Genomic DNA, 18,100 nt, shown 5'->3' on the forward strand with positions numbered 1-18,100 from the left:
CACAGCCTCCAGAGCAGCTGGCAGGCAAGCTCCGGCGTGTGCTGCCCTCTACAGGCTGCTCAGCCTCCATGCAGCTCACCCAGCCCAGGGCTCCAAGTGAGGCCATGGGCAGCGCAGGAGGGAAGCAGTGGGTAGCCCGGAGCAGCCCCACCTCCCCTCTGGGGAAGGCAGACAGCATGGGGGCATGCCTGGGCCTCGCGTGAGCTGTGGGTGAGAGGGAGAGCGGGTCCTCCAGGGTAAGGGGAGCGGGAAATGGGTCTCCCAAGTGCCTGTAGGGCTGAGCAACCTGGGTCCACTGATGGGGATGCAGGCAAGGGCTGCTGTCCCTCTCTCCAGAGGGAGGGGCAGACAGGAGAGAAACAGGGAGGAGGTGCGTGCGAATTCCAGTGCCCAAGAACCTGGCCCTTTAAAATCTAGGGAGTTATAGGCAGGAACCTCGACCCCTTCCCACCTCCAGCCCCCCAACCCCCCACCCCACCCCCAGGCGGGCCAAGCCTGAAGGCAGAGAAGGGACAAGGAAGGAATCCCAGCAGGAAGGAAGCCCTGGCCTCCTGTCAATCAGAGCTGCGTCACAGGAGGAGGGGAGGATGGAAATAAATGAACACCACAACTCTTTTTCTATGAGGTTTCACATTTATTTTGGTCATAAATATATGAGCATTTCATAAATAACCAGGTGTTATGTGCTATTTGACCTCGGTATAAAGCAAAACTTAAACAAATATCCAACCCCCCAAAACCCCAACAACTTCACGTTCTCAGGAAGCTTACTTTAAAGGAATAAGCTTAAACACTGATAAGGCTAATAGGCCAGATACATCTTCAAGGAAGGCCTCTGAGGAAGGGACAAGGGAGCTGGGTCTGGACTGGCTCCCTCTGAGCTTTGAGGCTGAGTGTCCTGCACCGAAGGCCCAGCAAAGGCAAAGACCAGGAGGCAGCAGCACCCTGTGCCTTCCAGAAGTGCAGGGGACAACGCATGGGACGCCAGATGGAAGTGGGAGAGGATGGAAGTGCGTAGACCAGAAAGGCCACCCCCTCCTAAAACTCCACGGCCACAACACTCTGCATGTGCGATCTTCAGACAATTCTAACTTTGTCCCACCAAACCAGTCCCGGAACAAAACACACAATGCCCTGAGATGGAAAAGATTGAAACCCCTAGAATGACTACATCTGTAATTTATCCTACCACGACTGGACTGCTGTGGAGAAGGGTTTGCTGGAACGAGGCTACACTGATTACTGAGGTTCTTAAATAAAATAATGGAATGTGACACAAGGACAAATGTGTCACCCATTTGAGGTTCCGTTGTCATAGTGTTTAAGAATTGGTATTACTCAGATGAATCAGATGCTTACAGAGAAGTCAAGCGACTCAAATAGGGAATCTGTACCCTAAATGCAGCCCAGGGACTCAGGGTCACAGACCACCAGAAGGGAGAGGGGCCCATCCACTCCTGAGTCGGCAACCATTTCACACCATTCCCAAGCACTGTCCACTCCTCCCTCCTGATGCCATGGCACATGCTGGGGCAGATAAACACCTGCTCTGCCCTGAGCCCAAAGGAGGCCCAAGATTCACTAATGTTCAACGGTAATGGCGCTTGAAAGAGAAACTCTTCACAGTCTCAGATCTAACTTAGTTCTGTCTTCATCTGCTGTGGACACGTAGGAAGATGCAGTTCCATGACTGTCCCAGCAGGACAAATCAGACACATGGCTTCCCAAAGATACCATGCTCTTCAAAATCCTGGGCATATGTAAACGTCTACTTATAAATAAATATGGCTATATACCTCTAAAATTATCAAGTAAGACAGGCTGGCCCCCTGAGAAGTTGCCAGTCATCAAACCCTTGTCCAGTCTCAGGGCGTAGGAGGGAGAACTGGAACACAGTCAGTGCCTCCCACGGAGGGAGGATTTCTCCCTTCGTCACTAGTTATATTTCCAGTCATTTTTGACTGCTGATTTGCACCCCTAGAGAACCGATGTAAACAGCCTAATAAGTGCATTTCCTAGAGTTTTTCCATGCTTACATCATTATACAAAAATCGGAAAATAGATAATACAGCATACAGTAATAAGCAATACAAATGTTTCTCTAATTAAGGTGGGGGTAAGCCCCAATAATCCCATCTTAACGCTCAAAACTCTAAGTCGAACCCTCATAAATCCATATGCTCATGATGTAGCATAGGACTATGTCTTGATAATCTCATCATTAACTCAGAAATATCCTAAAATGAAAATACAGCTAATAACCAGATAATCCCATTCTAAAGTTAAAAAACTATAAGGTAAACCACTGTGGCTATGCGGCATCTGTAGTTAGATGTCATTAAATGCACATACCAGTAGAGATGGAGCTTGCAATATAAGAAATAGAAAAAAAGACTTGTCTCATGATGAACAACTGGAAAGAATGACATCCTAAAACCACTTTTTTTCTTTTTAAATTGAGACGGAGTTTCACTGTGTTGACCAGGCTGGTCTCAAACTCCTGAACTCAAGCGATCCACCAACCTCAGCCTCCCAAAGTGGTGGGATTACAGGCATGAGCCACCGCACTTGGACGAAAACCACCGTTAATACACAATCGTATAACTCTATGCCGCCAAGAGACTTATACAAATTTCCCCAGTTTCCTTATCACACGCAGTATTTCATAAAAATTACTTCAAGTGCATTGACAAAGTTCTAGGACTTTGGTAAGCTGCACCATATTGGATAGCAGAGTTAGTTGAGGCATGGTTCAAGTACTGGACTGTCTCTTCCAGGCTGCTTCCCCTTCTAGAAGAAAAGGTAAACGAGGAAAGCTCTGGTTTCCTGAAGAGATTCTTTCACAGGGACGACGTAGCAAAGCCTGCGTCATCTTCATAAAAGAGCTTCTCAGAGTCCACCATGTGGTCCTGAATTGTTTCCTTTGCATGTCCTTCCTCCAGTGTTGCCGAGGCATCCAGCAAGGTGTTGACTGAGAAGAGAGAAGAGATTTAGAGTCTTGATGCTCCAAGGACAATCAGCACAGGATTGACATGGGACCCCCTGCTTCCAGCAGTGAATGCTCCAGAAGAGCCCTCTCGCTATAGGGACAGCAGGTAGGACACTGTCCCTATTCCCTGTCTCAAGGCACAAAACACTTACTCTCAGTGGGGTCAGCGTCATTCACTGGAACCGGCAGCGTCTTCCTCTGACGCCCTTCAGCTTCTGCCTGTTCCTGTAACACACAGTGGGGAATGCTCTGGTCAGAGTCAGGAGTCCTGCAGTCCAGTACTGACCCCGACCACCAGCCAGCAAGAGACCTGCAGCGCTTCCCATCTCGGGTCTCCATGGAGATGGAGACAAACCTCTGGTCCTGCATAGCTCTTGGGCTCTGTGTGCTGGTGACTCATTGAGACATAAGTGGCATGCAGTAAATGTTCACTTTGTAAGTGTTCTGCCCAACTTTGACTACTGTATATGCCCGGGTAATTATCCCCTGATCAAGACATAGAACATTGCCACCACCCCAGAAAGTCCCCTTCTGCCCCATCTCATCAACTCCCACCCACCCTCACAGGAAATGATCACTTCCTTACACAATTCTCACCAGCAGAAGTCTCGGCAGAAGAGTATATATGAGAGCACCCAGGAAAACCTAACAAAATGATTTATTCCAAGACTGTAAATGACCTTTGATCATTAATACTGTACCATATCCATAGTGTAATTAAATAAAACAGCAGTCTCCATGGACGCTGGAGAGACATTTGGTAAAATTAAACACCAATTCTGATCTTTTTCAGAACCTTTTAGAATAGTAGGTTGCGTTCTTGATTATGAGAATTTCTATATGAAACCAAAAGTGAACGCCATTCCTCAGGGTGACACTTTGGAGGTCTTCTCCAGAAATCAAATCAGGACCCAAATACCTGCCTTCCCTAAGCACAGCTGAACATGGTTCTGAAAGGTCTGGCCTAGGCAACAAGATGGAAAATTAAAATGAGGCGAGACTCTTGGAAGAGGGCAGACACAATAATCATTATTTTCAATGTCATTTAAAATCCCTAAGAATGAAACTACAATACTGAAATAGAAATGTATGTTTGGAGGAATCTTAAAAACATAGCAGATGCAATAAATTAGCAAACAGAATTACAAGGCTATCCAACTCATGCTGGATACGAAATACTAAACAGCCATAAGAAACAGGAATAATTGATTTGAAGAGGAACACAAATCACAACTCAGTTACAATAAAATACTTGACACCAAATGTTATCTCCTTTGATAAGGAAATACTGAATACTTATTTCTGAATAAATATTATGCTGAATATTATTATACTGAATAAATATACTGAATCTAGAAATACTGAATATTTTATATTCACTATTTATATATAAATTTATGTATGTATATATAGATTTTATATATAAATATATATAATAAATTATATATATATAATAAATATATATAATATACATAATAAAATATATAATTTATTTGTATATAAATTTATTAGTTTATATAATTATTGTTTATTATATAAATTCATATATTTATATATTTTTATAAACTATTTTGTAAACTAGTTCAACCATTATGGAAAACAGTATGGCGATTCCTCAAGGATCTAGAACTAGATGTACCATATGACCCAGCCATCCCATTACTGGGTATATACCCAAAGGACTATAAATCATGCTGCTATAAAGACACATGCACACATATGTTTATTGCAACACTATTCACAATAGCAAAGACTTGGTATCAACCCAAATGTCCATCAGTGACAGACTGGATTAAGAAAATGTGGCACATATACACCATGGAATACTATGCAGCCATAAAAAAGGATGAGTTTGTGTCCTTTGTAGGGACATGGATGCAGCTGGAAACCATCATTCTTAGCAAACTATCACAAGAACCGAAAACCAAACACCGCATGTTCTCACTCATAGGTGGGAACTGAACAATGAGATCACTTGGACTCGGGAAGGGGAACATCACACACCGGGGCCTATCATGGGGAGAGGGGAGGGGGGAGGGATTGCATTGGGAGTTATACCTGATGTAAATGACGAGTAGATGGGTGCTGATGAGGTGATGGGTGCAGCACACCAACATGGCACAAGTATACATATGTAACAAACCTGCACGTTATGCACATGTACCCTAGAACTTAAAGTATAATAATAATAATAAATTAAAAATATATATATAATTATATATATTATATAAATTCATATATTTATATATAAATATGTATTTATTTATATATAAATACTGAATATTTATAAAATATGTATAAATATTTACATTTATATTTATAAAATATTCAGTATTTCTAGATTAATTTTTAATTTTAAAGCGAATTGACAAAAATGCCGAGTTTTTTCAGAAGGGAAGGATGGAGGAAATCTTTTAATTGTGAATTTTATCTGGGTAAAATGATACATTTTGAAAAAGTATGGAAGAGGTGTTTGCTCTTTTGGATATTAAAAAACATTAGAAAGTTCCCATTGGAACATGCCTCACAATGGTAAGAGCCATCTATGACAAACCCACAGCCAACATCATACTGAACGGGCAAAAGCTGGAAGCATTCCCCTTGAGAACTGGAGCAAGACAAGGATGCTCACGCTCACCACTCCCATTCAACGTAGTACTGGAAGTCCTAGCTGGAGCACTCAGGCAAGAGAAAGAAGGAAAAGGCATCCAGATATGAAATGAAGAAGTCAAAACTCTTCATGGACGATATGATTCTACACCTTGAAAACCCTGAAGACTCCACTAAAAGGCTCCTGCAACTAATAAACAGCTTCAACAAAATTTCAGGATACAAAATCAATGTATAAAAATCAGTAGCGCAGGGCACTGTGGCTCACACCTGTAATCCCAGCACTTTGGGAGGTGAGGCAAGTGGATCACGATGTCAGGAGTTCAAGACCAGCATGACCAACATGGTGAAACCCTATCTTTACTAAAGAATACAAAAATTAGCCGGGTGTAGCCGGGTGCAGTGGCTCACACCTGTAATCCAGCACTTTGGGAGGCCGAGGCGGGCGGATCAGAAGGTCAGGAGATTGAGACCATCCTGGCTAACACAGTGAAACTCCATCTCTACTAAAAATACAAAAAATTAGCTGGGCGTGGCGTCCCAGCTGCTCCGGAGGCTGAGGCAGGAGAATGGCGTGAACCTGGGAGGTGGAGTTTGCAGTGAGCTGAGATCGTGCCACTGCACTCCAGCCTGGGTGACAGTGAGACTCCATCTCAAAAAAAAAAAAAAAAGGAAAACAAATCATTCTACCAAAAGACAGACACCATTATCCATAATAGCAGTGACGTGGAATCAACCTAGGTTCCCATCAACAGTGGATTGAATGAAGAAAATGTGGTATATATACACCATGGGAGACTACACAGCAATAAAAAAGAATGAAATCATATTGTTTACAGCCACATAGATGAAGCTGGAGGCCATCATCCTAAGTGATTTAACGTAAGAAGGCAAAACCAAATACTGCATGTTCTCACTCATAAGTAGGAGCTAAACATCAGGTACTTACGAAGACAAAGTCGGCAACAATAGACACTGGCGACTACCAGGGCGGGGAGAGAGGGAGGGGAGGAAGGGTTGAAAAACTAACTGTTGGATACTATGCCCACAACCTGGATAAAATCATTCATACCCCGAATTTCAGCATCAAACAATATAACCAGTTAAGAAACTTGCATATGCACCTCCTGAATCAAAATAAATTTGAAAAAGGAAAAAGAGGCCGGGCACGGTGGCTCAAGCCTGTAATCCCAGCACTTTGGGAGGCCGAGGCGGGTGGATCACGAGGTCAGGAGATCGAGACTATCCTGGCTAACATGGTGAAACCCCGTCTCTACTAAAAATACAAAAAACTAGCCGGGCGTGGTGGCGGGCGCCTGTAGTCTCAGCTACTTGGGAGGCTGAGGCGGGAGAATGGCGTGAACCCGGGAGGCGGAGCTTGCAGTGAGCCGAGATCACACCACTGCACTCCAGCCTGGGAGACACAGCGAGACTCCGTCTCAAAAAAAAAAAAAAAAAAAAAGGAAAAGGAAAAAGAAAAAATGAAAACAAGTTTCCTTTGGCAGTGTATTATATGTAACATAATCCCTGTAATGTAAACAAAATGTACGTGCTTGTATGAATATACGTGGCATATGCATAAAAATTTCCACAAAGAATCACAAGATATTCTCTGTTGCATTTACCTGAATTAAGAAGGGCTGGGGCTGGAGGAAGTGTTGGGGGACTACCACTATGACTGAGAACCTTCCTGTAGTGTGGCAGACGTGTGGCTCTGCATTTATCACTTTCAAAAAATGTGCAACGTGGTCAGGTGCAGTGGCTTATGCCTGTAATCCCACCACTTTGGGAGGCCAAGGTGAGAGGATGACTTGAGGCCAGGAGTTTGAGACCAGCCTGGGCAACATAGCAAGATCAGATCTCTACAAATTACATAATAAAGGTGCAATGCGGTTCAGCAGCATGGAGTAATTGTTGACATTTTTTGTTTGTTTTCTTCCCTTTTTATACTTCATTTAAAAAAACATGCGGTGTAGTTATAGGAAAGGAAGAAAACGGGTGGAAAGTGATCCTTGTCCAGATAAGTATTTGACAAGTGGTCAAAGAGGAGCCAAAAGCAGTAAACAATAGAAGAATCATTTCTTAAACAGGTGAGGAGGAAGGAGACAATGACTCAGAATAATTCAGAGTTCCTCCCTTCACGCAGCATTGCAAAAGAAATGGCACCTACATTCCACTGGTGAATGCTACAAACCAAATTGTTCTTTAAAAGTCCATAAGAAATTAGATAGGATCATCTTATCTTGAAGGAAAGAACTTTCGAAGCAAAAAGAAAATGTGTGTCCAGATTTCACACCTACTCAATGTCATATCAAAACTGGTGAATCCAAGTGAATAACTGGATGTATGTGTTTGTGTAATACAAAAACACTTCTACGCACTGACTGAGAAATCCTACTTCCTCCCAGAAGCCTCCTTACATACTTGATCAGAAATCTGGACAAAGATTTACTATGAAGTATGTGCAGTGTAGTGAGAATTTTGAAGTACATTTAAAACTTCTGCAGTTTCAAGCAGGGGCTCCCTGATTTCTGTTAGGAGCACACGATGGAGACTGTGCAGCCTTAGTCAGTCATCAACGAACCCTGTGACACCCACTGTATGCCTGTGGAGATCCAGACTCTGGGGACAAGGAATAAGAAGCAGATGTCCTGCAGACTGGCACAGTCACCACCTCAGTGCAGCTGCTCCGTCCCCTGCAGTCCCCTGTCTCCCAAAGGCTTCATGTCCCCTTGGGCCAGGAGAGCGGAGGCACTGCCATCTCCCACTGTCCTCAAAGTCCTGTGCAGGCAGCAGGCCAGGCATGGCACAGTCCCTCCTCAACTCACCAGCAGACGCTGTGCCTCCTCTGGCGACTGTACAGTCACACCTGTTGGCTCTGCCGACTCCTGACCTTTGATTTCCTGCTCAGAGACCTGGGTGGGCTGCAAGAATCTGGTACTCAGGCTCTCGTTGCGGGCATTGTCCTCTGTCCCAGGAACTCGTGAAGGACGTGAACGCCGGAAAAAGACCTTGGGAAGGCAAACAGCCCACTCAAGTCCACACCCAGGGCTCAGCTTCAAGGTCCCCAGTTGGCAGCTGGACCTGCCATCCCCAATCCCTTCCAATGAGGTCACCCCAGGCAGCTGAGGCTCAGCACATCCAGCATCCACTGCGGAGGTGGGTCAGGTGGGCACCCCATCCCCACGGGGCCAGCTGTGGAGTGATGGTGTCACCCAGGCTGCAGGAAGGACGGGGCTGCAGCACGGCCCGCCAGTCTGTGTGCTGCTCAAAATGGCCATGTGTCCCCCACAGTCAGCCCAGATACCCCAGGCCACGTCAGGGAGTCAGGGCAGCTACGAGGACAAGGAATTGTGTCCACCCGGGCTCGCCAGTGGACGGGAAGCAGTTCCTGAACCCAGGAAGCCCCCAGTTTCTGAAGAAACCAACTTACTCTGTGCACACGTTCGGGGTCCCCTCCACCACCTGGAAGAGAAGGAGTCTCCTTAGCAGGCAGGGAGGGGCCCACACAGCACCTCCCTCCCAGAGGACAGCGGGGCACAGGGGTAGGCTGGGGGCAGGGACACTGGACAAGGAGCCCTGGGGCTGGGAACAGGAATAGGGCCTTGCAATTCGGGGACACCCTGAGGAAGGGGGATGAGAAGGGGAACTAGAGTAAAAACCAACACGTGGAAAATCTCTATGTTCTGCTCTGACCAAGGCTGAATAAATCCCACAACCACTTCTCATCCTGACCCTTGTCACCCAGTTGAGGAGCCGACCGCCCCCTGCCTGGCTGGGCCTGAAGGTGGGAGGAACTGGCCCTGCCCTCCTACACTTGGCTGGGAGATGAGGGGACCCCCAGCCCCGAGAGAGGCAATGAGACCAGGGTCCTGGGGGATACACGGGATGTGGGGATTGGGCGATCACAAGGCGGAAGATCGAACCAGGCTGGAGACACTTGGACCAGGGGCATGGATGGGGATTACTGTCTGTGGGAAGGGAGTGGGAGGGGGCAGGGCAGACAGTGTCCAGCGCCCCCACCCTCAGCCAGCACCTACCTGAGCAGATGCCTTTCAGTGAAGAAATGAGTTTCTTCCGACGTAAAATGCAAACAAACGCAGCCGCAAACAGAATGATGAAGACTGTAACGACGCCGGCTATGAGACCGTAAAGGTCAGGAGTCCCCAGGCTGGTGGTCACTGTGTCTTCCGCCGCGGGGGTTTTCCCAGTGGAACTGGCAGCTGATGCACTGCAGTTGATGTCACTCCAGGGCGTACAATCACTGACCTTGATCATCCCTCTGGGACACCTGGGTACACACAGGGATGGAGACGGGGACTCCTGATGGAAAGCTGGCCAGGTGAGATGAAAGAGGAGCCACCCTCCCTGCCTAATGTCCTTGAGAAGATGTCAGAGGAGGACAGGCTCCTTGTGTCAGCAGAGGGTCCCCCTATGCTCCCTTCTTGAGGCTGGGGAAGGGTCTGAGCATGCGCACTTCAGCCCCTCGGCCTCCCTGCTCTGGGGTCAGAGCTGCAGCTCCAGGAGCCTTCTGTGCTGGACACACACGGAGCTTCCCTGGGCTGCAGGGGAGGCTGCCTTAGGAGGAGCCACACTCCAGGGGAAGATCACAAGCCCCTGTGGCCACAAGCTGAACCCCTTCCTCCAGTTAACCCACAGTACGAGTGAGCCCTCACCCCACCCTGTCTGCTGCTGGGTCCTCCCAATCACAGCAAACAGTGGAGGGCCAGAGAAGAGCAAGTTACTCTTTGCCCCTAAAACCCAAATAGGAAAAAGAAGGACTTATTGAGAAGTCAGGGGCCAGGAGTGAGGCCGGCGGGGTGGGCTCAGGTCCTCATGGGAACTTAAGGGAGCTCCACCCACAGCCTCATTATGATTTTTGTGAGCTACAGGCACTTTTTCCTTTATGGGTCTCCACCTGCATAAAAAATATTTAAAATTACATTTTTTTTAAACCAATTTGGAATAAGGACAAATACAAGCCAGGCTGGATTCAAGTGTGTTCTTCTGATTTCAAAAGGAAATCACATTTCCTAGGTCCCCTGAAAAGTTTCAAGGGACCTAGAAAGTCACCTCCTGTGCCCAGTGAACAATTCAGCCTGGCCAAAGGGACTCATGTTAGGGAGGGTATGGGAAGGGACTGCCGCAGGGGGTAGGGGTGGGGACAGGCAGATGGACCAGGAGGGGCCACCGCAGGCTCAGGAAATCCCATAGGCTCAGGGACGCCTCATGGGGTCAGGGGTGAGACAGAGGTACTTGGTGACTCAGGTCTTTTCAGGTTCTTGAAAGCTGTCGGGAGCCCCTGGCTGCTGTCTCACCCTGTGCTGCACTTCCGGCACATCTCAGGGGAGTTTGCATCCTGGAAGCTTCCTTTTTCACACTGACACACAGTGTCTCTGGTCGTGGTGCAGGAGCTTGTATTTGTTTGACCTGACAACAGAGCATAAGGTTTTGGGAATGAGTTTCCCTGACATGTCAGTCCACCCTTCCTCACCACCCCATCCCCTCCCACTCAGCTCAACTCAGTTCACCAAGGAGTTCTGAGGGCCGGTTTCTGCACCAGCATACTCGGGACTCATACAGGACACCCACCCTGTACATAAGGACCAATACAAAAGGACCGTGATTATTTATTACATCAGATCAGGAGAAAAGCATTGTTTAGATGGCAAGGTCAGTAGCAAGGGAGGCGCAAGGGCATCACCTGAGAGACTCTGCAAGGAGAGCAGCCCTTGGGGGACTTCCCAAAAGCCCCGGCCTTGACTGGGAGGAGGAAGGGGCCTGAGAACCTGAAGGCTGAGTGAACCCGAGCACCTGCCAGGAGCACAGAGCCCGGGAGGAAACAGCCTGCTCCCGGAGCAGACCCGTGCCACCACTGGAACCCAGCCCTGTCCACTGGGCCAGGCCTTCTCTGTGCTGTAATGACACCCCCACCCCCTTGCAGGCAATAGTTCAGAGGAGTTCCCAGCCAGTTGCCAGGCATTATAGAAAAGATTTTGGTTGGGCACAGTGGCTCACGCCTATAATCACAGCACTCTGGGAGGCTGAGGTGGGTGGATCACCTGAGGTCAGGAGTTCGAGACCAGCCTGGTCAACATGGAGAAACCCTGTCTCCACTAAAAATACAAAAAACTGGCCTGGCTTGGTGGCTTACATCTGTAATCCCAGGACTTTGGGAGGCTGAGGCGGGCGGATCACGAGGTCAGGAGATCAAGACCATCCTGGCTAACACGGTGAAACCTCGTCTCTACTAAAAATACAAAAAAAATTAGCCGGATGTGGAGGCGGACGCCTGTAGTCCCAGCTACTCAGGAGCTTGAGGCAGGAGAATGGCGTGAACTCAGGAGGCGGAGCTTGCAGTGAGCCCTGATGGCGCCACTGCACTCCAGCCTGGGCAACAGAGCGAGACACAGTCTCAAAACAAACAAACAAACAAAATCAGCCAGGCGTGGTGGCGCATGCCTGTAATCCCAGCTACTCAGGAAGCTGAGGTAGGAGAATCGCTTGAACCTGGGAGGCGGAGGTTGCAGTGAGCCAAGATCATGCCATTGTCCTCAAGCCTCGGCAACAAGAGCGAAACTCTGTCTAAAAAAAAAAAAAAGAAATCTTTTTTTCTTTTTTTTTTTTTTTCCAATCAACCAGTCATAATCATGGAACGGGGCATGATGAAGACCAAGTTGGGCTAGAACTTGGTTCCCTGACTCACATCAGCTACAGCTCCCACCCACCTCATCACTATGCACTCCACCTCTGGGCAAGGGGTTCACACATTCTGTACCTGATTTACACACTGTACATAGAAGGCAAGAAGGCAAATTGTTGGAAGCAATGGTGTAATCCACACCCTCTGTGCACGGGTTACAGGCTCCAGTATGTTCTGATCTATGAAATCCTGGGAAAGGAGAGAAAAGCCAATGAATGAGTCACCACAGAATTCCCAGAGGCTGGCAGTGGCTGGAAAACTTCTCTTTTGGCCCTCAGTGGAATCCAGACGGAGAAATCCACTCTTCCAGGTTTGGTCTTGTCATCAGTTCTGCATCTATTACATACCTTGGACTGGCACTGCTGACAGAAATATAATACAAACCACACGCAAAATTCAAATTCTATGACAGCCGTATTAAAATAGTAAAAAGAAAGGTCAAGTTAATTTAAACAATCTACTTTTGAACCTAAAATATCCAAAACACTACATTTCAATGTGTAATCAATATAAATATTTGAAATATTTTATCTTTTTTTGGCAGGGCGCGGTGGCTCACGCCTGTAATCCCAGCATGTTGGGAGGCCGAGGCGGGCAGATCACGAGGTCAGAAGATCGAGACCATCCTAGCTAACACGGTGAAACCCCGTCTCTACTAAAAATACAAAAAATTGGCCAGGTGGCGCCTGTAGTCTCAGCTATTCGGTAGGCTGAGGCAGGAGAATGGCGTGAACCCAGCAGGCAGAGCTTGCAGTGAGCCGAGATCGTGCCCCTGCACTCCAGCCTGGGCGACACAGAGAGACTCCATCTCTTGAAAAAAAAAAGGAATATTTTATTTATTTATTTATTTTTGGAGACAGAGTTTCACTCTTGTTGCCCAGGTTGGAGTGCAGGGGCACGATCTCGGCTGACTGCAACCTCCACCTCCCAGGTTCAAGCGATTTTCCTGCCTCAGCCTCCCGAGTAGATGGGATTACAGGCACCTACCACCACACCCGGCTAATTTGTTGTATTCTTAGTAGACATGGTGTTTCACCATATTGGCCAGGCTAGTCTCAAACTCCTGACCTCAGGTGATCCACCCTCCTCGGCCTCCCAAAGTGCTGAGATTACAGGCATGAGCCACCACGTCATGCCCAGTCTACTTTTTTTTTTAAAAAAACAATAAAATAAAATAACAAAATAAAATCCAACCTCGTCTACATGTGATCTGCCCATGCTGGTCCACCTGACCTGTTTGCTGTCCACTCACTATGGTGGCCCTGTCTTTGCTCAGTATCCCCCAGCCCCTGCACCCTGCGGCTGTCATTCCCAGGGAGGCTGCTCAGGAGCACTATTTCTGGCTCTCTGCACAACTATCCCTGTCCAACTTTGGATACTGGCCAAAATCACCATCCTCGAGAGGCCCCACCAACCTCGTCTCCGTCTCACTCATCACTTAATTATTCTTCATGGTTCCTATCAGGAATTTCTGACTGTTATTTTGATCTGTGTATCTTAATACTATCCCAGAGAAAAGGTTCCATGAGGGCAGGGCCTCTTATAATTATCCCCATTAGCATGGTGCCTGACTGACAGAAATCATCCAACGTATCCCTATGGAATAAAGAACCATGAAGTGTAGGAAACAGAAGTCTAGAAGCACATAGAGATAAGGGCAGGATAAGCTAAGATATCAGTCTTAGCTTGCACCTTCGGGCTAGCACTACAGACCCAGGATCCTGACCCAACTCCACAGATTCAGCTTCCAGGTCTGCCCTAGTGCCACGTCAGTCCCCATGAACTCAGGCTCCAGGCCCTTCCCTGTGGACCCAAGGATGAGGCCCATCACAGCACCTGGCTGACATCTGCAGACCCAAGTACAAGGCCTACTCCAGTGCCAGTTCAGCCCCCATGGAACCAGGCCTCAGGTCACCTCTCTGGATACAGGCTCTGACCACCCTTGAACGACACCACATGGCCTGCCCAGAATCTGTGTACAGGCTGATTGGTGAAGGGCGTTCCCTGACAAAGCCAGTCTGTAAATACTGGAATAAGTCCCTGCTTCTTCAAAGAGCACATTCCCACACATTGCCTCAGGCTCATGAGCAATCAGGGAATCATGACAGCACCAAGGAAACAAAATGAAGCACAAGTAACCAACCCGAAACAAACAGACATTTACAACAGCCTGACAAAGAATTGAAAATACTCTTCTTAAAGAAGCTCAGTCAGCTACTAGAGAATACAGATAGACAACTAAGTCATGTCAGAAAAACAATACATGAACAAAATGAGTGGTTTAATATATACAGACAACATAAAGAACCAAGCAGAAATTCTAAAATTAAACAACACAATATCTGAACTAAAAAATTCCAGAGAATGTCAACAGCAGAGTTGACTAATTGGAAGAAAGACTCAGTGAGCTTGAAAAGAGATTGTTTGAAATTACCAAGTCACAGAAAGAAAAAAAAAAATAAAAGAATGAAAAAGAGGGAAGAAAGCCAACAGTACCAACGGTTACCGTGAATAAAAACAATACATGCATTATGGTAGTCCAAGGAGCATCAGAGAAAGTAAAAGGAACAGAACGTGCAATTAAAGAAATAATTAAAGGAAATGTCCCAAATCAGGATGGAAATGGATATCCACATTCATGAAGCCCAAAAAACCCCAAACAGATTAAACATGAAGAGATCTTCACCAAGACATATCTTAAACAAATTCCAAAAATCAAAGGCAAATAGAATTTTGAAACCAGCAAGAGAAAAGCAATGTACACAAAGGAAACCTTATACAACTATTGAAGGCTTCTCAGCAGAAAACCCACAGGCCAGGAGAGAGTGGAATTACACAAAGTACAGAAAGGAAAAAACCCTTGCCAACCAAGAATACTGTACCTGGCAAGCCTGTCCTTTAGAAATGAAGAGCAGTAAAGGCTTTATCAGACAAACAAACAAACAAACAAACAAAAAAACCATTGGAGTTCATCTTTAGCATTTCTTGCCTTACATGAAATACATAAATTCTTGCCTTACAAGAAATGCTGAAGAGAGCTATTCAATCTGAAAGAACAGAACACTAACTGGATACACCAAACTATGTGAAAATACGAAACTAGAAAATATGAAATTCAGAATATTCTAATACAATCATAATAGTGTACAAATTACTTGTATCATTAGTATAAAAGTTAAAAGACAAAAGTATTTTTTAAAATGATAGTTAATACAATTTGTTAAGGAATATACAACATAAAAAGATGTAAATAATGACATCAAAAACATAAGACAGGGAAAGAAAAAGTGTCAAGTTTTTTTATGAGACCAAAGATAAATTGTTATCAGTATAAAATAAAGTTAGACATGAACTCAACTTACAAATTCAATAGTGTTTTTATACACTAACAAGAAACTATCTGAAAAATCCCATTTATAATAGCCACAAAAAATGCTTAGGAATAAATTCAACCAAGGTGGTAACTGTATTTTTTTCTAATTTGGTCTTGAGGTTTCTCTCTGTAGAGTGGCTATAAATTCTAGCCTTACCTTGGAGGGGGGATCCAGGAGATTTCATCACGGATGTTCACAGAAAACTTATTTATCCTGGTGGACTGTCTAATGCCTATTTAGGTGTTCATCTTGTGGGTGTCCCTTCCACAAGACAATTACTTTTACTAGCAGAAGACCTTATGGTTCTTGTCTGACCTAAGTCCAGCTTTAAGTTATCTCTACTCTTTAGGAGATAGCGACTCTTTAAGAGAGCCAAGATGGAGAAAGATGTTAGGTTCAGATGTGTCAGTTAGGGAAAACACAGAGGAAGCAACACAACAAAACACAGGAAACACAGAAGTGCTATATTACTTACAGACTCCAGAGAAGAGGATAGCACACTTTGCAGCACTTATGGGAAGTGGTGAGCCATCCAGTCCAAGGACACAACCCGGTGTGTGGGGAGCAAGAGACAGAGAAAGAGGACCCATGGGACTACACCTTTATAAAGATCCATGGGCATTATACCCTAAGCTTTCCCACAGGGATTGTGGAAGACAACACCTGCAAAGAAGGTTCACACTGCTCTGGTGTGAACCATTGGGTTTTATTGTAGTCAGTTGCTGTGGGATGTGTTGGATTTGGGGTCAGGGAGATGAAGAACAAATGTGCTAGATCAAAAACAATTGAAGAGGGAAAGGAATTATTAATTGGGCAAAAGATGCTGTGGTATGATTGGGTTTTAAACAACTTATATGGGGCCTAAAAATGGATGTCAAGGCAGCAACTCTTTTAAATAAATTTATGACAGAGGTGAAAGATCTGAAAACTGTAAAATATTGATGAAAGACATGGAAAGTAACAAAAATAAACGGAAAGACAGTACACATTCATGGATTAGAAAACTCAATATTGCTTAATTGTCCATATGACCCAAAGTGACCTACAGATTTAATGCAATGCCTATTAAAATTCCAATGACTTTTTTTACCAAAATAGAGGAAACAATTCTAAAATGTGTACGGGACCACAAAAGACCTCAAATAACCAAAGTGATCTTAAGCAAAACAAAACAAAAAGAACAAAGATGGAGGCATCATACTGATTTTAAAATATATTACAAAGGTATAGTAATCAAAACTGAATAGTAATGGCATAAACGAAGATAAAACTGATGGAATGAAATAGTGAACCCAGACATAAATCAATGTATTTACAGTCAACTGATTGTGACAAAGATACCAAGAACACAAAATGGGGAAAGGACAGCCTCTTCAATAAATGGTGTTGAGGAAAGTAGATATTGACATGCAGAAGAATGAAATAAGATCCTTATCTCACATCATATGTAAAAATCAACTCAACATGGACTAAAGATTAAACCTAAGCCCTGAAATTGTAAAACTACTACAAGAAAACATAGGGGAAAATCTTCACAGCGTTGGTGTGGGCAATGATTTCTTGGCTATGACCCCAAACACACAGGCAACAAAAGCAAAAATAGACAGATGAGATTATATCAGACTAGAAAGGTTTTGCACAACAAAGGAAACAATGAACAGAGTGAAGAGACAACCTACAGGATGAGAGATGGATATCCAAAAGATCCAAGATTTTGGTTAATATCCAAAATACACAGAACTCAAGCATCTCAATAGCATGCAATCAAATCATCCAATTAAAATGGATGCGTGGGCAAGGGACCTGAATAGACACTTCTCAAAAGACGACACAGAAGTGGCCAACAGGTATATGAAAAAAATGCTCAACATCACTAATCAGGGAAATGCAAATCAAAACCACAATGAAATATCACTTTACACCTGTAAAAATGGCTATTATCCAAAAGACAAAAGATAACAAGTGTTGATGACGATGGGGAGAAAAAGGAACGCTGGTACACTGTTGGTGGGAATGGAAATTAGTACATCCATTGTGGAAAACAGTATGGAGGTTCCTCAAAAAAACAAAACATAGAACAACTATATGATCTAGTAATGCCACTATCGGGCGTACATCCAAAGGAAATGACATCAGTATGTTGAAGAGGTATCTTCCCTCCCATGTGCACTGGAGCATTATTTACAATGGTCAAGATATTTAATCAACCTAAGTGTCCATCGATGATGAAAAGGTACAGAAAATGTAGTACACAGACACAATGGAATACTATTCAACTTTAACAAAGAAGGAAATTCTGTGATTTCTGACAGCATAGATGAACCTGGAGATACTATGCTAAGTGAAATAAGCCAGGCACAGAAAGACAAACACCCTATGATCTCACATATGTGGAATCTTAAAAGTTAATCTCATAGAGGTAGA

The 18,100-nt window shown here is 45.1% G+C and overlaps 1 protein-coding gene across 3 annotated transcripts in view; it reads right to left on the reverse strand.

Annotated features, from left to right (window-relative positions):
* Positions 1–613: 613 nt before the first annotated feature.
* The window catches only part of TNFRSF10D (TNF receptor superfamily member 10d), a 29,165-nt gene continuing 11,678 nt past the window's right edge, over positions 614–18,100 (reverse strand). The window contains exons 3-9 of one of the 3 annotated variants that reach the window (XM_028852462.2): positions 12,378–12,491; positions 10,918–11,029; positions 9,640–9,890; positions 9,033–9,064; positions 8,428–8,610; positions 3,142–3,214; positions 614–2,971 (exon numbers count right to left, since the gene is read on the reverse strand). In XM_028852462.2, the coding sequence (XP_028708295.2) occupies positions 2,841–2,971; positions 3,142–3,214; positions 8,428–8,610; positions 9,033–9,064; positions 9,640–9,890; positions 10,918–11,029; positions 12,378–12,491 (896 nt within the window). In that variant the 3' untranslated portion in view covers positions 614–2,840. Of the gene's footprint in view, positions 2,972–3,141; positions 3,215–8,427; positions 8,632–9,032; positions 9,065–9,622; positions 9,891–10,917; positions 11,030–12,377; positions 12,492–18,100 lie in introns of all 3 variants that reach the window. The other 2 variants (XM_077943244.1, XM_077943243.1) reach the window with 2 other exon arrangements.

This window comes from Macaca mulatta, chromosome 8, assembly GCF_049350105.2.
Source record: "Macaca mulatta isolate MMU2019108-1 chromosome 8, T2T-MMU8v2.0, whole genome shotgun sequence".
Taxonomy (NCBI): Eukaryota; Metazoa; Chordata; class Mammalia; order Primates; family Cercopithecidae; genus Macaca; species Macaca mulatta.